Source organism: Oryzias latipes, chromosome 2, assembly GCF_053564925.1.
Source record: "Oryzias latipes strain Hd-rR chromosome 2, Olatipes_Hd-rR_3.1".
In the NCBI taxonomy this organism is placed as follows: domain Eukaryota; kingdom Metazoa; phylum Chordata; class Actinopteri; order Beloniformes; family Adrianichthyidae; genus Oryzias; species Oryzias latipes.
The window spans coordinates 12,396,755-12,416,061 of record NC_136238.1 but is presented as its reverse complement, the minus strand read 5'-3'; the positions used below and the strand labels follow the sequence as shown (position 1 = coordinate 12,416,061).

The following is a 19,307-nucleotide window of genomic DNA, read 5'->3' as shown; positions in this document are numbered from 1 at the left end:
TCAGGTAGAGGCCTAGGTGGGTGTAAAGACTCTTGGAATCGGATCAGGGCACCTCCATGTTCTTCTCATGGCAGTGGAAAAGAAGGTTTGTGTGTTGAAAAAACTTCCTGAAGTCAAAAGTGGAAAATATTCTGCCTCGTTTCATCTACTAATAATGGTGCAGATGATGTTGAGGCATCGGTGACTGTTAGGGAGTCTTTAGTGAGATAATAGAGCCTCTTATTTCCGATGAATATCGGTGAAGGGGGATCAGTGTCGGGGTCGGACTCAAAGAGCCTCTGTTTGATGCCTCGGTCCCAGCGGCTGGTCCTGGGTCAGCCAGCAGGAGAACAGAGGAGGGCCTGTCTCTTACTGTACAAACACACTGTACAGTGCTCACACTCACGCGAGTGCGTATCTGTGTGTGTGTGTGTGTGTGTGTGTGTGTGTGTGTATCTGTAGGGGGGGAGCAGGGCATGTGACTGAATAGTAGGTTTCAGGTCTGTAGGTGGTTGACTGATCCCAGACCAGCCATCCTTTGAAGAGTTGGACCAGTTTCTGGAGTCTTTTGACTTCCTGTTAGTAACATACCAACAATGGGATTGAATGGAATTCCTGCTGTAGTAAACAAATGACTTATTTATTTTAATCTACTATTATTTTAACCAAAAATGAATGGTTTCTCCCAGACTAAACTGAAAGGCTGTGAAAACATGATCCTATTAATGCTTCTAGGGAGGCTCTTTGCCCCTTTTGACACTGTGATCTAACATTGATCAAAGCAGAAGGTCGTGAAAAAAAACAACAACTATTTGGCACTTTGGGAACTGTCACAGAAAAGTTTAAAAAAGAATCACAAAGCGGTAAAAGGTGCTCTTAAACCTTGTGCTATCCTAGGCACTTTAACATTGGGAGTTGGGTCATCTAGACCCACTAGACAGTGCTCTGAACCTTTTTTCTTCAATGATTTGTGATCTTCACTGGTGTCCATGGATTACATGAAATCTTCTTCACCTTTATCCACCTTTGTCATGGTAGGGAGAACACGTCAAAGTAAGGGTGGGGTCATCTAAGATAGCACAAGGGTTAAGCCGACTTCTATAGAAATTAAAACCAACTTTTTATTTTGAAAGAGCAATGCACATCTTATTTTGAAATTTGTAACTCAGGAATGGTTTATTTATATTTGTCAATATTGATTATCTTATGTATATATTATGGTAGAGTATTATTATATTTAGTTTTTTAGTCAATCTGTTCAAATATATATATATATATATATATATATATATATATATATATATATATATATATATATATATATATATATATATATATATATATATATATATATATATACATAATTGAAAAGTAGTATTGTTATTTAAAGTTGAAAAAATACTCAGAGAAAACAAAAAGCACAAAAGTAACTACCAGACAAAAATTGATATTTTACCTCAGTTAAAAGTTGAACAAAATAGATGAAACTTAAAAATAAAAATTATATATTTTACTTTGTTAAAAATAAATAAATAAAAACACCGGAAACGGAAACTCTAGTAATTCGTTGCTTCTTCGTTGCTGCAGCCTTGACTCTACAAACAAGAAGTCGGAAGAGTCTGTCTGGATTTTTCTTTTCTTTTTTTCTTTTAAAACAACACCACCGAGAAACGTAAATGGCTTTAGAATCCAGAATCACTCAAGAAGAAATTAAAAAGGAGCCAGAGAAACCCATTGACCGGGAGAAGGTAAAAACAGCGGCTCGTTAGCCACGGATGTAGCTAGCAGCCTGGTTTGCTAGGCTAACAACATGCTAAAGGGTATTAAACACAATAACGTCCAACGCCGAAAGCAGCAAAAATTACTATTTTTGTGGCTGAATTTTGCTGCTAAAGGTAGTTTATAAAAGTCTATTTAAATTAACCCAATAAGTGATTTAATGGTTAAAAGAAATCAACCGTTTTGGTGACATACGCGTGCTAGGGTTAGCCTGCTAGCTGATGGCTACATCATGTGAGATTACCAGGGTCCTGGTCCCTCGTGTCCCCCTACATTTGGGTCGCGTGGGCTTATGTTCTGAAGGGAGGCTTTATTCATGTGCTTTTTGGTCGAACCTGTTTAATCGGGTTTCCCGAACTTTGGATCAGTGGGTTCTAGAACCTCAACCCCCCCTTCCCCACCCTCCCTCGCTGAGACTAAAGTCGATACTACGACATTGAACTGGAACCACTTGGATTGTAAAATAATTGTAAATTATTTACTTAAAAATGCAGTACAATACATTTATCACATGCAGTGGTTTTAAATGTATCAATATAGCGCGAGGGGCAGGCAGTCTAATAGAATTCAGCAGCTGGCACACAGTACACTTCCGTTTCACTTGCAAAATAAAAGCATTTAAAAAAGGTCTTTGGACCCAGTATTTCAGTTACTGTTTAAATGTAATGCCTGTATTCTTTTTTGCAGACCTGCCCTCTTCTGCTGCGAGTTTTTACCACCAACAGCGGCCGCCACCACAGAGTAGACGAATTCGCTCGAGGAAATGTTCCCTCAAGTGAACTGCAGATTTACACGTGGTACGTAACTGGTTCCGACTTCCTGGTACTTTAACCCAAGAGTCCAAATGAAATCTAAAGTGAGTCTATTTCTTTCATTTTTTTTTTTTTTTTGGCCAGGATGGATGCCACTCTGAAAGAACTCACCAGTTTAGTGAAGGAGGTTTATCCAGAGGCCAGAAAAAAGGGGACCCACTTTAGCTTCGCTATAGTCTTCCCTGATCTCAGAGGGAAAATGTACAAGTACGTATAATTGTCGTAAACAGCTGTGAATTGGTTTTTTGCTTTGATTGAACCTGTTTTGTTCTGTAGGTTCAAAGAGATCGGCAGTACGATATCTGGCAGAAAGGGTCCAGATGACTCCATGACCTTGCAGTCTCAGCGGTTCCAGATTGGGGATTACCTGGATATCGCCATCACGCCTCCCAACAGAGCCCCGCCTCTTGGCCCACGAATGCGTCCTTTCTGAACCCATGCTCACCTAAATATGTGCTTTGATTGACAACTCTATTTCATTTGTGTCTTCAGTAGTTTTGTGTCATTTTCTAATAAAAAAAAACTTGTGTTCAATAAAGACTTTTCATTTCAAAAATTCACCCTTTTGTTTTTTCTTTCTTGGTCACTAAAATAGTTCGTCACTTTATTTTGAAAGGTAGGCCTACAGATTGCAGTCTCCGGTCGCGCATGCGTAGATTCTCAAACAGTCAGCTAGCAGCAAACTAGCGTAGTTAGCTTTGCTGCGGCGTGAAAACACGTTTTCTCTATCAGAAAATCTCCAAGGTGAAATGTTTCGTAGAAAACTCACTGCTCTGGATTATCACGACCCCGACGGATTCGATTGTTCGGGTAAGAAAACGTTTAAATACGGCGAAGGGGGGAGAAATTCACCCGTTTCCAGCTGACGTTGTCATTATTGTGGAGCCGAACTAAAACTACCCTTCTAAAAATAGCAACTTTATAAGTTATGTGTTCAAAATAGCAACAAGAAAGATTCAAATGTCGTTCTATTTATAGTTTAGAAAGTTTACTGTACCATAATTAATTCGGCGTAGACAGCTTCATGATTTGATCTACTTAATTGAAGAAATTATAACTTTTTTTTTAGCTGCTTGCTAGTTTTTCTAAAACGTTTGCGTTCGTGCATCACTATGCTAGTTTATACAATTGTTTTCAGGCTCTGTGTCCAACTACACCCAAAACCCATAGCTACTAGTACTTAATGCGCATTTCAAAGTAAACCAGGTTGAACTTTGACCAGATGACTGCAGTGCTTCTACATGATCTGCAGATGAGACTCAGTTCAGGAACTGCATCGTGTGGCTGGAAGACCAGAAGATCCGACACTACAAGATAGAGGACCGAGGTAACTTGAGGAACATCCCCAGCTCGGACTGGTCCAACGCCTTTCAGAAAGTGAGTGTCTGCTGTGCTGCAGCGTCCCCCCACCCGAACCTTCGGGGTTCTGACTGTGTGTGTGTGTGCAGTATCTGCAGGACCTGAACTGTCCGTTTGGCGCAGAGGAGAGGAAAGAAGCTGTGGACTGGTTACTTGGCCTGGCTGTGCGATACGAGTATGGAGATAACGGTGAGATTCAGCAGTGGCAGGAGCATTTGTGGGGGGGTGCAGTACTCAACAATGACCACTAGATGGAGATAGTAAAAGGAAATTCAACTAGTCTGATTCAGAAGTCCCTCCAAAATAGGGGCGATTAAGCCAGTAATTATTTTCAAAACAAAGAAGGGGAGATACTGCTGTTACCCTAAAATCATCCCCTCTACCCCTTTTTTCTTTGCTCTTCTTTATACAAACAAAATACAAAAGAAGCTGCATCACGCAAAACCCGGAAAAAATTTAATTCTGAACATTTACCATAAAATAGTAAGTTGCTAATGACTTAATTCCCTCACCTTTTCAAAATAAAAGGAGGAAATATTGCTTGGACTGTTGACCACAAGATTTGCGGTAGCTTTATACTGAAACATCAATCATTGTTTTTGAACAAGTGCAATGACACATATTTTTGTGTCTCTCTAAACCCTTTTAGATTATTTTTAGCGTTTTTGTTTTATTTTGTTTTTTTAAACAGTTGTAAAAAGAAACTAATGTGAAGTTTTGTATATGTTTTTCCAAGTTACACACTATAGCTCTGTGGGGGAGTATTTAGCATCACCCCTGTGTGTGTGTGTTTTTGGTTTTCTTCTGGGATACTTTGTTGCCAACTTTTCAGCTCTGCAGCATCAAATTCGCCCACAAAATGAATTATTCTGAACGTTGGACGTTGGTAGTTGTTGGAGCGCGCTCAGTAAGGCCCTTTAAGGGTTGAGAAATTACAGGGTAAACACCCCGTTTTGATTGCAAATACTTTTAAAAAACAATCAAATGAGGTCTATAGAGAAATGCATCAATAAAATGAGTAAATATTAGCCATAAATATTAGCAGACACTAGAAGTGAAAAGGGATCAATTTGTTTCTGGAACCAGTCCCCCAGTGGCAACCTTGGGTACTACATTAACTTCATATTATTGTATATTTCTGTTTAAAGAGCTTTTTTATTTCACCAGACAAAACTCCTGTATTAAATATCTTAGTTTTGACACTAGGTGGAGCTGCTGCCCCAAACATGTCAGCTTCTGCAAGAATGAGGAATTGCGGAAGGAAGAACTGTTTGTGGGCAACAATAAAGCACATAATTTGCAAATAATTTATGTTTTTTTTCATTTTCCCCCTGTTTTTGCTGTCAAATAAGACAAAAAACACCAAACTGAGATCACTCTAGACATGTCTTGTAGTCTGCAGTTACTGCAGGCTCACAAGGTGAAAATCTTGGCTACATTTTGAAATAATTCACCACTTTCTGTGGTCGTCAGGGGGCAGAAGTTGGATCACCGTTTTTGTTGTTGATTTATTTTATCAGTTGAAAAGTACAGGAACTGTCAGCCGCTGGCGTCCGGGAACAGCGACAAAGCGGTGGATCCGCTCCTCAACCTCGACAGTAAGTCTCTGTTTTCACTTCTGCTACTGGAAAACTTTTTATGTTATATTTTTTTTACATTTTGTCACATTCTTTTTCCAGGTAATTCTCCGGATTTCAAGGCAGGAGTTACGGCTCTGGCCAACATCCTGAAGATCCAGCGACACGACGATTACCTGGTCATGCTTAAGGTGGAATGAAGAGAGGGTTCATTCCCCATTTGAGTCAAGTTTGAAATGATTTATCCTTAATTTATCTCAAGTTTTTGCCTTTTTTTTGTTTGTGTTGTTTTCCCATTCTCAGGCCATTCGCATTCTGATCCAGGAGCGATTGTCTCCAGAGGCGATCACCAAAGCCAACCAGAGCAAGGAGGTAAATGGTGGCCTTAGTGTTCAGCTATGTTTACGTCGCCCTCGGCAACGCGCCTTCAAGCTACCACTTGCAGTGAAAAGTCTATGTCGTAGATGCACGTTTAGGGGCTACCGTGTTAGTTAACTAAAGTGCGTTAAAAGTTAAACCAGTTGAACTTTGACCTGTCAGGGACTCGGATTTGGGAGTGTCAACTTTTTGAAAATTGATCGTGGATTCATACGATTTTTTACAGCTTGAACATTTTGCACCAAGACTTTTCCAACTGCAGGTTTGCTAGTAAACGGTAGAAATGGGAAAGAAGAAGGAGGAGTAGCCCCTCCCTGCTAGTCCAGTGTGAACATTCCAGAGGCATTTCTACATCTTGTTCTCCTCCCCCCCAGGGCATTCCGGTCTCCTTAGAAAAGCACATCCTGGGTTTCGACACTGGAGGTGAGATCTCTTGATCATTTTTGGAGGCGTCTCCTGAAGTCAGAGGGGCATAAAAATAAAAACGTCTGGTCGCATTGCAGACGCCACTCTGAACGAGGCGGCGCAGATCCTGCGCCTGCTGCACATCGAGGAGCTGCGGGAGCTGCAGACCAAGATCAACGAGGCCATCGTGGCCGTGCAGGCCATCATCGCCGACCCCAAGACAGACCACCGGCTGGGGAAGGTCGGCAGATGAGGGGCGGCGAGGAAACAGGAAAAGGATAAACCAGTTTTTGTTGCCATAAAGGAGGACGGACTTTGGTTTTGTTTTTTTTTGGTTATGATGAGATGAAGCAGAAGTTCCGATTATGAAAAACTGGTTTTAATGGCAGTGATCTCTGCCCAGACTGGGGTTTAAACCCGTCCCCCTCCTGCTGTTGCGTCTTCCTCTCACACCTGTTTGTGTTTTTTGTTTTCTGCAGAAAAGATGAAATAAACGGTTATAAAGCAAATGTTCCTCACAGGCTCCTGTAGCTCTTTTTTTCTTTTCTTCTACCGAATCAACAAGCTCCCAAGGCGCCGTCAAGTATCAAATCACATTTTATTGTTATAAATATCTCATCAGCAGAAAAGGGATATTGAAATTGGAACCAATAAAAAAAAAAAAGGGGGTGGAGTTAGTGCAGAGGTGAGTTCAGGCAGTGGACACGGTGACGTTTGGCCTCAGAGTTTACAATCTTTAGGCGATTGTGGCTTTTAATCGATACAAAATATAAAAAAATACAGTAAAAACTTTAGGAATGAGGTATAAAACAAATGTACAGAACTGTGGGTTATATCTTCAGAGGGACTGGAGGGGAGCGGCTCTCCTGGACCGCAGGAAGTCCTTCCGTCCGTCTCCCGCCTTCTGTCCGGGGGTTTTGCCCCCTCCACCACTGAAGCGCCGATAGCCCCGCCCTCCCCGTAGCTGCAGGCTGGTGGTTAGTGGCTCCCTGTGAAGCGGGACACACAGGACCGTCTTTAGGAGGACGCTCAAGGTCCGCTGCCGCCGCCACCTCTTCCAGATGTGGGTGTCGCTTTCTGCCACGACGACCTCCAGGGCGTCGCTTTGGGGATTACGGCGCGTTTAGACGACTTAAAGGGAAGGATTTGAAAGGTGTGCTTTAGGGGGGGGGGGACTGCGCACATCAAACGGGATGAAGCAAAAACACAGGTAGAGGGGTGCAGACAGCTGTGTAATCACTGCTCTTTGGTCTGCGCTGCACTGATCACAAGCGGAGGGTCCCGCACAGCTGTGTAATCACTGACTACAGGGGCCAAAGCACACCTATGGGTGCAGGTTGCTATGGCGACGGTGGAGCAAATCACTAGATTCTGAAAAAAAAAAAAATCTATTTTCTGTTGGACAGCTGGAGCAAAAAAGGCTGCATGTTTTTTGGACTTGCGGGATCACTGAAATCATTTAGACGGAGGAACAAATCTGATAAAAACTAAAATTGATACACATTTTACTTTAACCCTTGTGCTATCTTAGATGACCCCACCCTTACATTGACGTGTTCTCCCTACCATGACAAAGGTGGATAAACGTGGAAACTCCCAATGTTAAAGTGCCTAGGATAGCACAAGGGTTAACATTGGGGATGGGTCATCTAGACCCACTAAACAGTGCTCTGAACCTTTTTTCTTCAATGATTTGTGATCTTCACTGGTGTCCATGGATTACATGAAATCTTTCCACCTTTATCCACCTTTGTCATGGTAAGGAGAACACGTCAATGCAAGGGTGGGGTCATCTAAGATAGTGCAAGGGTTAATATATCGTCTTATTTTTCATTATTTTAAGGTCTTTTTCTTGTTTGTTGTACAGTGCTTTATCAACAAAGCTAGACTGGATTCCGCCACGCCCCCAGATTGAATTAAGACCTGTGTTGACTTTCGTTTACACAATAAACATAATTCCATTGGTTCCGGCGACATTTCCGGCTTTAAAGTGTTCATTTGGGATTGTACATTGCTTTATTTACACATTTTGTGTTGTCTCGTATTCATTCATCTTTAGGTTTTTAGCTTTAATTTAAATTAAATTTAAATATTATTCTATATTTTAATAATTTCTTCTGTTCCTGTTTGTTGTAAAGGGCTTTGTTAATAAAGGTGGATTGGATTTCAATCTCATAATGTTGCAGTTCCTTTACTGTCCACCGGAGCCAGGAGCGAGCAATTTCCTATTGACTCCCATGTTAAATAGTCTTTTTTTATACCAAAAAAAAGCCTTTACAGTCCGGTCACTAGTGTGATTTTTTGTTTTTGGGCTCTATTAGTGCATTAATATATCTAGCAGTAGTTTCATGGGAGGTGGGTGGACCCAACACAGACGAGAACTTTGTCCCGCCCAATTGCAGTTTAACGCATATTTCTAACTAGGTTTGGGCGATGTCCCCTAAATTGGCCGTTGATGATGTTTGCTGTCAACCATCGGGATGGACGATGACATCGTCGGGGGGGGGGGGCTATTTTTAAATTTTTCGTTCTTATACAACTGCTATTCCTTATTTTACTTTTTTTATTTTATTTCCCAACTAATGACTAATCCGCAATGATCCAGTATAAACTGAGGGAAGTGACTTTAACAAAAAAAGTAACAAACAAAATAGAAAAGAAGTAGTCCACTCCTGCACTTAACTAGTGAAGTGGACTGGCGGAGCGCAGACTTCCAGCTTTGTGTTCGATGGGAAGGGAGGGGGGGTACTTTGTTACATGAGCGGTGTGTGTGGAAGATTTAAGACTGCGATCCGTCCCGCACCTCTAGGGGTACGAGGCTACGAGCTACCGAACTCAGAACCGGGTCTAAAAGTGTGTCTGAGCACAGCTCGGATCGTCAGCAGACACACAGGGGTTTGAGCTTCAAAGCAGAAATGCCGCTCAGTCCTTAGAAAATAGTCAAACAATGACGTGGATTTGTGTTTCCAGTTGTGTCCCGACTAAATAAAGGCTGATGTTATTCCCACATGTTTACGTGCAGCGCCACCCAAAGCTAATGTTGTTAGCCCGTGTTAGCATACTGCTAATCCTGGCTTCTTTCCGGCTCCGTCCAGAAAAAGCACTGACCACACGGATTAAAATTCAAATGATAAGCGAACAGGTGTTTCATAATAACCGTAACATTATTAAAAGCACGTTTAGAAGATCGTTTCGTATATTACCGAGCTGACATGTCAATGTATATAGCCGCTCTGCGCTGTTTAACATCGTTTTGTATTGAATTGTTACATTCAATAAAGTTTGGAAAAAAAAGCCGCTCGGCGGAATTTTCTCCCCTTCCGGTTTTCAAACCCTACTGCGCATGTGCGAATGATTTATTCCGACGGAAAGTGTGACCTTAGTGAACGTTTTTATATTCTGAAAACATTTTTCTGGGCCCATGTACACGGTTGGATTCTAATCCGACCATTGATCCCATCAAGATATTTTGTACATGTAACCGCGGCTTATGGTGTCGACTCGCAACGTGGCGGGGGCGTGGCATCACGATGGTGTCTCTCCATCGGGATGTCAGTCACCCATCACGATGATATCGTCCATCGGCACAACCCTATTTCTAACCCAACTGGTCCCAGTAAGAACAGAATTGGGTTGAACACTCTCAGCAAACCCTGTAAGACGTGGATTGATATCAATAATGAAGAAAAAGACGTAAATAATCCAATAAATCTAGGGAAGCAACCTAAATTAACAATTTCGAGGAAGTTAAACTGATCAAAACTGAAATGTCTTCTTTGTCTTTCATCATGTTTCATCGGTTGGGACTTTGAATCTCTCTGCTGTGAGTGTTGACCACACAACAGGAAAACTGCGACTTTTCTTCATCTCTGTGAGACCCTCGAACGTTACCTTGTAGACAGTGGTTGGTTGCTACAGCAATGCCGTACAGGTGCGAGCGCTGGTCAGGTAGATACTCCTCCGTCAACTTGTTGCTGTCTCTGTTCACTGCAATCACGCCATCCCTGTGAGGAGACGAAACGAACATTTTGAGGGAGGCTTTGGGGTCGGCTGATGAATGTGTGAAGACAGGAAGGGCTGGTACCTCCTCCAGTCTGTGTAGTAGAAGTGGTCTCTGTAGTAGACCATGCTGAACGGGTAGTTCAGGTTGCGGTGGATCACTCTCCTGCCGGAGCCGTTTGGAGATACGCACTCTAAACGCTTCGTACCTGGAAGAAGAAGAAACACTAGATCAGTGGTCTCCAACCTTTTTAAGGTCGCGGACCAGTTTAATGTCAAACAATATTTTCATGGATCGGTATGAAGCAAAAGTTGGCGTCCTATTTTTAATTTTTGGCCCGCAGCAGCAGCAGTCACTGACTGCAAGGACCATGTTGTTTTCACAACAACAAACAAAAACTCAAAAAGGTTAAAAAACCTCTCAAAGGACAGGAATAAGCCCAAAAAGAGATGAGCAATGTGTAGTAAAACACAAAATACAAATACCGCGCGCGCCTAAACGATGACATCACAGCGAGAGATGCCATAAAAAAAATGAATGGGCTGAAATTTTTTTTTAAAAATAAGTTACAATACAGTAACGAAACCAAAATACAGGTGTCGGGGATATCCCAAGGAACTATTATGGGATGGCCAAACAAACCCTACTGGCATTTTCTGAGAGTTTAAGAATTTTTTTTTAGACGTTTAGAGAAAACAACATTTTTGTTTGAGCGATCTTCACGATATTGTACGCACATCACCAACTTGCATTTTCAAAAAAAAAAAACACCGTTAGTTCCAGATACAAACGAAAACTCGTTTTTAGTTTCTCTTAACTTCTGAGGGTAAAGTTTTATCTTCTGTAAAACATCTGCAGCTGCTTTAAATTTTATTTGTACACTGGATTTCATGTATTAGATATAGACTTTCCTTCAACCCATAGCTGTCAAAGTGGAAGCTAAAAAGTTAGAATTTCCGCCTCCGACCTTTTTTTAAGGATGTGACATATAAATAATTAATAAACACCAAATAAAAAAAGGTCACTACAACTGGTATTTTCTAAATATAATCATAAATCCATAATTTGAGCAGCATCCTTGTAACATTACATCTACCCAATGTCGACGTAATGAGCACCCCCGCAGTAGAAATGGTTAAAAGTTGCGGTGTGTCAAAGAGCGTGTGTTATGTAGGTGTTGCCATTTTCTGTGTGAAAGAGTTCAAATAACAGTTACTCCAAAGGCTTCCATTCTAAAAGAAGATACAATCTTTGCATTCTAAAAGTCGCAGCAGTAAAAAATAACACTACAAACAAGTTTCTTCCTACATCCTGGATACAGAATAGAATTAAAAATGACATATTGAACATGTAACGCTATTAATATTATAGGGCTAGGCGCTAGGTTTACCTGCATCGGCCCAGCACACCTGATCAGTCGCGTGGTCGTAGGCGAGCGCGTTGGGTAGGCCGACGCCATCAGACACCACCACTCTGCGGTTCTGGCCGTTCACCGTCGAGCACTCGATCTTAGGAGCCTCTCGGTTCCAGTCTGTCCAGTACAGAGTCCTGCAGGGAGGATCATCGAACACTCAAAGCTCCTTTATCCAGTGATTCTGAAAGCTAGCGTTGACATGTGGACTCCATTTCTGGTGAGGGAGGTCAGGGCCAAAATGTCTGCAACACCTTCTTAAGATCCTCGATAATGAAGATCTGGAAACTAACTTCTCCTTGTCCCCTGTGCTGCCAACGTTAACGTGCCTCCGTTGGGAATTGGGTCATCTAGACCCACTAGAAAGTGTTCTGAACCTTTTTTCTTCAATGATTTGTGATCTTCACCTTTATCCACCTTTGTCATGGTAGGGAGAACATGTCAATGTAAGGGTGGGGTCATCTGGACCCCACAAGGATAGCACAAGGGGTTATTGTTCAAACTGCTAAAAAAAAACCTGCTCAGCTTGAAAATTAGAGCTTGTGAGCGCGGTCAGAAATCTCCCTGGCCACCTGGAAACACACATGCAACTTGGCCTGGAGTCAGGAGGATAAACTCAGAACGTCCACAGCAACACAACGAAACACACATCAGAGGTTTTATGATGGAGGTTATCGCCGCCGTTTCTAATGCTGGATCCAAATCAGCCGTATTAACAAACACCTGTCTGCACGACTGCTGTGGGTTGCGATGATGAAAAGCAGATGCTTCTCCAGCAGAGAGGACCAACAGCTGCTTTCATCGTGTGTGTCACAGATGAATAGTCGTAGTAAGGTTGTACATAAAATCCCTTCTATGAAGGGAAAAAATGGGCTGTACTGTTTTGGTGGGTTCAGTACAGACCGTGTTGACTCATAGGCTTTTGTATGATTTGTCAGTCTTAATGGTGGCCTGAAAACCACGTGTTTTCCTGTGACACCAAAACTGCTACATGACTCATGCCGTCTCAGCGGAGCACCTCCAGGATGTTTTGTTTCCAGACAGAAGCGTTCCAGTCTTTTGGAAACTGACACTTAACAATTTTTGTACATTTCCCCCCCCCAAAAGAGGTTAATGATGGTGTCTAGGTAAAGTTGTGTCTGATGCAAAAACCCTGTCTTTAAACACACGTTTAAAATTCATAGAATTCCTAAAATTCAGCATATGAATCAAAGAAATTGTTAGAAAACACTGAGAAAACGTCAAAATGACACGTGGACAGCAAACAAAATGGTGTTTATCGAGAACATCAAGCAAACTGTTTCAACACAGAAAAGGTTAAATGTTCTCACGCTAACTAAAGAATGCTAACGGGCTGTTTCACATCTGACTGGAACTTTTCTACGCAAATAGTTTTTGAAATTGCTTAAGTTAAAGGGCCTATACCATGCTATTCTTAAGCCTTTCAAAGCAAACTATATCCATATCTATGATAATATATTACCTTTGTTACACTAAACATTTTTTAATGTAATATCCGTATATATCTGTATTTTTGCAGCTCATTTTCTAACCCGGTAGTAAGAAGACTCATTCTCCAAGGCAACGCCTTTCTCTCCTTTTGGGTGTCGCCCGTTGCATGATATCAAGTTAGAGTCGGCCTTGGCAAACTTTTGTCGATCGCTGGAAAGTGTGTGAGTGTGTGTGTGTGTGTGTGTGTTAGTCTGGGGGCGGAGCTGGCACCAGGCTCTTCCTGTAAGGGGCGGTTCTTCACTTTGTGATGTCACAATTTAGTAGAATGGTGCTTAGAAATCATTTTTTAGAGGAAAGTACACTTAAAAGCTCAAAATGTTGATTTAGCATGATATAGGCCCTTGAAATTTCTACTTTACCAATATATGAAGATGAAAAAAATGTTTTTCATCAGCTTAACTTTGCGGCGTCACTCTACATTAATGTGAATAGTCTCTCAAGTTACAGCCAAAGTGGCCCTAGAGCCACTTAGCATAATCTCACTACACTGGTATGAAGCACACTAGACAAATAACATTTGATGGACAATCTTTTGCTGCATAAACTCACGATTAAAAGGATTGGAAAACGGTTTTACCCTTTGGATGAAACCACTATTATGGCTCTAGGGTTGACCAAATCCGTGTCAAACAGGGTCCGCCTCTCGCTGCCGTCCAAGTTGGCAACTTCGATGTTATCGGGCGATGAGTCGACCCAAAACATCAACCTACGCTGGACGTCCACGGCCAAACCCTCCGGACTCTCGAGATCTCCAAAAAAGCAACGAGGCCACATAAGAAACGTCGGATCCATGATTTACGGCACAAACAAAGGAAGTAGATGGGATCTCTTACTTGAGCTGATGAGGATCTCAGGCTCTGATCCAGAGACCAATGAGGCTCTGTTTATTGTTCTTGCAGACAAGTCTGTCCAATAAACTTGATTTTCTCTGCAGTCGTAGGCGATGCCGACAACAATAGAACCCTGGACATAAAAAAACGTTACGATTTACGGTTAGATCCACGTTCACTTTGACCCAATTGAGATGTTATTTTTGTGATTAAGAACTCAAAAGGTTGTAAAACTCCTTAGCTGAAAGCAAAAATATTCACCTGTAAATTTGTGGTAATGGTAAAGACATAAAACTAAGCCTCTTTTTAACGGGTTGTTTAATCGTTGCATTAAAATCATTTATTGTTATTTACATTTCTTTTCATAAGAAATTCGTAGTTAAGGACCCGTTACAATGAAAATTGTGTTTTCTGTGCTTTTATGATGTTCTTTTTTCCTTTTTCTAATAATGCATGAATAGGACATGTAAAAAAAAATTAAGATGAAAATGACTTAAATCTCTAAAACTCAAACCGTTGTGAATCAGGGGCGGACGAAAATGAAAAAAGTTTGAAAAAGAGCGTATGGTGGAGAAAGTGCACACAAAGGGATTATGGGAAATGAAGGCAGGCTTACTCCACGCCAACTCAAAGATGAATTTCTCTTGTTTTTCGCTAAGAACGGCATAGTCCAAAGACCATTGGGAATGCTTTAAAATAGATCAACAGGTGATTGGAGGGGATCTTCAAGTCACACGACCGGACCTTTCCTCATTTTAGTCTTTTTTACTTCCTTATTTGTGTTTGTGCTGGGCTCATACAGTCAGTGTTCATTGATTAAGTGTTCGTTTTCCCCATGTGAAAGTAAACTAGCTCTGTTCTAGAAACGCTGCTATTGTTTACGAATGAACGCAGCTCTCTGCCTGTTTTTTTCCGCTCTCACATGTAGAGTCAACAGCGTCTTGGAGCCGTTCGCATGAAGCTTGGTCCCGTTCAGAGGAAGGGCGTCAATTTTCTGTCCCTGAGCGTAAAGCAACGTCACATCAGCATTTGTAGGAGGAGTCACATCTGGGCGGGGCAATGGAAGAACTGTGGGTGGGGCCACTGATGAGAGACCTAGGAAGTAAATAAATAGGTAAGACAAAGATTTTTATTTGGTTGCTGGGAGAGAAAATACCAAAAATATGAGATTTAAAATAATAAAATAAAGTAATTTGTGTTTCTTTTCTTTTTAATTTTTGACTTAAAAATGTACAATCAGGGTAAAATGTATCTTTCTTTTCTCAGATTTCTAGTGTTTTATAAAAACTCTAAATGTAATTCGGGGGAAGATCAGATTTTACATACCGGTAATTTAAAAAAATATGCAAAATTTAAAATTCTTTTTTCTGTTTTTTTAAATTACTTTAAACATTGTGAATTAATTTTAATTCCTGAATTCTTATATTGAGCTAATTTGAAGCAAATGTCAGAATTTAGACATTGAATTCGTACTTTACTATTAAAATTTTGACATGTAAAATGTGACCAAATTTAAATTGTCACTTGGGTGAAATCTGACTACAAAATCCTAACTCTGAATTATATTTATTTCAAATTGTGATGTTTAAATGTCAAAAAAGGAAAAAAAAATGTCATAAGAAACATAAAAAAGTCAAATGAATTTAATTTGATGTAATAAATAGAGATATTTCTCTCACATGCAGGCTTGACCGCATCATGAGATCGAGTCCCATCAATCTCCCGTCCGTCCTGGTCCACACACCAGCAGTACGTGGTTTCCCCGTAGCACTGAACCGGACTGTGGCACAAAAATCCTTTTCTCATTTACCTGTTGAGTTTGAGAACGAGGATGCAGGTGCGGGGGCGTACCTGAACTCTCCGTCCGACCGGCACTGAGGTAAATACTGCTGCGGCTGGGGTTTGCCGCCGTAGTGCTCCATCAAACTGGCCCTCCATCGTTCACACACGCTTTCAGGGCGAGTGTATGGAGGCTCTGGCTCTACAGCAAACACAAAATCCCCTTTTATATCTTTTGATCATCTACAAACGCTCACCTTCCGTCCACATTTATCCGTATTTCTGACGGGCAAAGTTGTTTTTGTGGTTGGCTCAGCCTGTGGTGCAGCGACAGGTGGTGAGCGGCGTTTATGGCGTGTGAATGTTTAAAGAGGTGCGCAGGCTTCGTACTTCAGTCAAGACTGTTTACCATCTTGAAATCCTTCCACTTCACTGAGGGGCTTAAAAACTGAACCTGAAACCACTTTAGGTCTCCGCTCGTGTTGACATCGGTCTGTCCTCGGTCATTTCCGGAGTCGGATTTAACAACGCAGAGACGGAGGCGTGGGAACAAAGAGGGAATACGAGAAAAAAATGGTGAAACAAGTTAAATAATAATAATAATTATTATTATTATAGCAACAGCTGGATCCATCAAACATTTTAACGAGATCAGATGTGCTGGTTTCAGACGTGGATTCTCTAAAAACCCGTTGACTCCTAGCAAAACGCGTCGCTGCTTATCACGAGTTGGACCAGTCACTCGGAGGGTGTTGTGTTAGAAAACAGTGTCCCAACAAAACACAACCATGAACACAAAGGAAGGTGGGTTATCTTATTCCAACATTTGCACGTTTCTGAGGTAAACAGGGAAACCACATGTGTGCAGGACTTAGAGACGGCTCATTTTACCACAGCGTGACCGCTTCAGCGGTTAGCGAGGCTGTAAAGGTGATTTACGGAGCAGAGTGAGTTTTTGGAGAAGCCTCTGTTCAAGCCGGTGAAAAGACAAGGGTGTAGCCTGAACCTTTTAGCTCTTCCAGGTTAATCTGACACAACTGCTTTGATGTTTTTGATCGTGGAAAAAAATCAAAAGCCAATCAAAGCTTCCCTTTTCCCTTTGATCTACATTTAAGACAAAAAAACAATTAAAGATTAAGGTTAAATCCTAGACTTACCTGTTTGCAAGATGTTTTGGGATTATTGGTTTAGCTTGACTTCTTAGCATACAGGTTGGTCTCTACATTATTCGGGAAGTCAGGTTCTACCCTTTTATTCTCCTGAAGACACTCGTCATCTCCTGGTTTGGTTCCTGCATGGATCCTCTTAACTTACAGAATCACGCATCTAGAAATCTAGAATTTCTAGATGCGTGATTCTTAGAAATTTTCGCTTTTTTTAAATGATCAAAAGGGTTCGTCTTGAATAAGGCCCTGACACTCACTTAAAGAGCGGTTGGACCTTTCTACCTGAACCTTTCGCTTCAGAATAGTAGCAAGAGGTTCTGGTACCACACAGCAGAAGGTCACAGATAATGAAAACATTTAAGTTTTAGAAAATCTTAAAAAAAATCTAACTTTAAAGTTTCTTTTAAATTGGTTGAAAACCCCTTGACTTGGCCACCGCCTCACCTGGTCTTTGATAACAGTCTACTTGTGCGACTCCAGGTGGAGTCCTGGTTCCCGGCCGCTCCTGTCCCCTGCTGTCAACGCACCAGCAGTGTCCGGTAGAACCGTGGCACTGAAACCGTTTGAGAAGACCGTGAACCGCAACTCCACAGTTACAGAACTCACAAGTCTGAAACCCTGCCCTACCTGTTGGGACAGATACCGGCCTTCTGCGTCGCACTGGGGGACAAACCGTCCTGCTGCAGGGACTGCTTCTGGACTTGAAGCCATGGCGCGCTCTCTGAGCAGCTCACATTCGGTTTTAGGGGCTTCAGGTTCTTCTGCACAAAACGAGGACGCAACATTCAAGCAAAAATGTTAAAGTTAGCATCAAGTTATGAATCTGAAAACGAGGGGGGAAATCCACAGCAATGCGCTCCTCCTTACTGGCAAATATTCCTGCTAACCAGAAACTGATACCATCGGGTCCTCTGCAACCACTTAGTCCCATATGAGATCACAGGGATGCTGGAGCATCCTACTGTCAGGAGCACGGCTCACCCGTCCATCGCAGGGCTCCGACACACAAACTTTCCCTCCTAAGGGACAATCACTGTCATCGCTTAGCCAAATAATATCCTTGGAGTTAGAACGCTTGCATAAGTAAGGGTGCAGTTGGGATTCGAACCAGGACATTTTTCTGTGAGGTGACAGTGCTGACCACTACACCAACACCATCTAAAAGGTACAAATTTAACTTCAACTGGAAAGCAGTCTTATCTAAACATGTGTCTCAGGACCAACGCTGGTTTAACTGCTTTATCTGCGTGAATAGTTCCAAATGTTTATGATATAAACTGATGACAAATCAAAGATAAAACTTCTACGCTGCATCTAAACTGACCCCAACAGTCAGTTAAAGTGGTGTGTTTCGCATTGGAGCCACATGCAGTTCACCAAATACCCAAATACCTACAAGCTAGTCCATCTTTTACTAATGGGACTAAAATATTTTGGAATACTTTCATCCTTCTGGCTGGAATGACAGGATTACCAATCACAGCTTGTGGTGTTTTTTTTTTTTAATTCGTGAAGTCTTTTGATTGACATGTCATCATCAAATTATTGTTACTTCTTAAAAAAAAAAAAAAAAAAAACTCTATGCCCACTTTTCCCGACATATTTTGTTACAAACCATCAAAACTGTAGCATCGTGATGTCATATCATGTGAAGATGGTGAGACAGGAAGACCTGTCCAAACCTTTTGTCCATTATTTTTTACAGACACGGTCAATTCCAAGGACATTTTTGCAAAAGTAAGTAAAAAGCAACTCTTTGGTTCATAAAGTTGCAATTTACCTGGTAAAGGTTTATAAAGTTACACCTTTTTTGATCAAAGTGTAAAAACAAATAACTTTGTAAATCAAAGTTATTAAAGGTGTAATTTTATACATCGAAGGGAAAAACGTTGGAACTTTATTAACTAAAGTCAATAAAGTTACAACTTTATTAATAAAAGTTAATTAAATTACGTATTCAATAAACAAAGTCAATACTGTTACAACTTAATTGATCAAAGTTCATAAAGTTGCGACTTTATTAATTATAATGTATAAACATATACATTTATTCATCAAAGTTATTAAAGTTGCCACTTTATTGATCAAAGTAATTTTTTTTTAAACTTTATTACTTAAATGCAATTAACTGACAACGTTGTGAATTCAATGTAATAATATTACAACTTCAATAATCAAAGTCAATACTGTCGCAAGCTTAATGATCACAGTTAATAAAGTTACAATTTTATTAATCAAAGTCTATTAACGAATAACTTTATTCATCAAAGTGATCAAAGTTACAACTTTATTAATCAAAGTTAGTAATGGTTAGAACTTT

The 19,307-nt window shown here is 41.0% G+C and overlaps 3 protein-coding genes across 3 annotated transcripts in view; 2 read left to right on the top strand and 1 right to left on the bottom strand.

Moving 5' to 3' along the window:
* Positions 1 to 1,534: 1,534 nt before the first annotated feature.
* Positions 1,535 to 3,130, top strand: sap18 (Sin3A-associated protein). Its single transcript, XM_004066565.5, has 4 exons — positions 1,535 to 1,727; positions 2,446 to 2,555; positions 2,655 to 2,777; positions 2,847 to 3,130. Exons 1-4 carry the CDS (start codon positions 1,656 to 1,658, stop codon positions 3,001 to 3,003), a joined length of 462 nt encoding a protein of 153 aa, XP_004066613.1. The 5' UTR covers positions 1,535 to 1,655; the 3' UTR covers positions 3,004 to 3,130.
* An 80-nt stretch (positions 3,131 to 3,210) lies between these two features.
* rtraf (RNA transcription, translation and transport factor) lies at positions 3,211 to 6,798 on the top strand. The gene is made up of 8 exons (XM_004066562.4): positions 3,211 to 3,380; positions 3,823 to 3,947; positions 4,019 to 4,118; positions 5,450 to 5,527; positions 5,609 to 5,697; positions 5,810 to 5,878; positions 6,259 to 6,307; positions 6,388 to 6,798. The coding sequence occupies exons 1-8, from the start codon at positions 3,320 to 3,322 to the stop codon at positions 6,540 to 6,542; spliced, it is 726 nt and encodes a 241-aa protein (XP_004066610.1). The 5' UTR covers positions 3,211 to 3,319; the 3' UTR covers positions 6,543 to 6,798.
* A 70-nt stretch (positions 6,799 to 6,868) lies between these two features.
* The window catches only part of nid2a (nidogen 2a (osteonidogen)), a 53,692-nt gene continuing 41,253 nt past the window's right edge, over positions 6,869 to 19,307 (bottom strand). The window contains exons 24-34 of the mRNA XM_011484430.4: positions 17,615 to 17,748; positions 17,432 to 17,540; positions 15,894 to 16,023; positions 15,722 to 15,822; positions 14,965 to 15,137; positions 14,046 to 14,175; positions 13,790 to 13,961; positions 11,680 to 11,837; positions 10,374 to 10,497; positions 10,181 to 10,293; positions 6,869 to 7,278 (exon numbers count right to left, since the gene is read on the bottom strand). Coding sequence (XP_011482732.1) covers positions 7,268 to 7,278; positions 10,181 to 10,293; positions 10,374 to 10,497; positions 11,680 to 11,837; positions 13,790 to 13,961; positions 14,046 to 14,175; positions 14,965 to 15,137; positions 15,722 to 15,822; positions 15,894 to 16,023; positions 17,432 to 17,540; positions 17,615 to 17,748 — 1,355 coding nt within the window. The 3' untranslated portion in view covers positions 6,869 to 7,267. The remainder of the gene's footprint in view (positions 7,279 to 10,180; positions 10,294 to 10,373; positions 10,498 to 11,679; positions 11,838 to 13,789; positions 13,962 to 14,045; positions 14,176 to 14,964; positions 15,138 to 15,721; positions 15,823 to 15,893; positions 16,024 to 17,431; positions 17,541 to 17,614; positions 17,749 to 19,307) is intronic.

What these genes read in the sequence shown, in the direction of transcription:
- sap18 (XM_004066565.5), top strand. Translation starts at nt 1,656, where the DNA reads ATGGCTTTAGAATCCAGAATCACTCAAGAAGAAATTAAAAAGGAGCCA. An exon ending in GAACTGCAGATTTACACGTG is followed by an intron (nt 2,556 to 2,654) that starts GTACGTAACTGG and finishes TTTTTTGGCCAG; the next exon opens with GATGGATGCCACTCTGAAAG. An exon ending in CTCAGAGGGAAAATGTACAA is followed by an intron (nt 2,778 to 2,846) that starts GTACGTATAATT and finishes TTTGTTCTGTAG; the next exon opens with GTTCAAAGAGATCGGCAGTA.
- rtraf (XM_004066562.4), top strand. Translation starts at nt 3,320, where the DNA reads ATGTTTCGTAGAAAACTCACTGCTCTGGATTATCACGACCCCGACGGA. An exon ending in GGTCCAACGCCTTTCAGAAA is followed by an intron (nt 3,948 to 4,018) that starts GTGAGTGTCTGC and finishes GTGTGTGTGCAG; the next exon opens with TATCTGCAGGACCTGAACTG. An exon ending in ATACGAGTATGGAGATAACG is followed by an intron (nt 4,119 to 5,449) that starts GTGAGATTCAGC and finishes TTATTTTATCAG; the next exon opens with TTGAAAAGTACAGGAACTGT.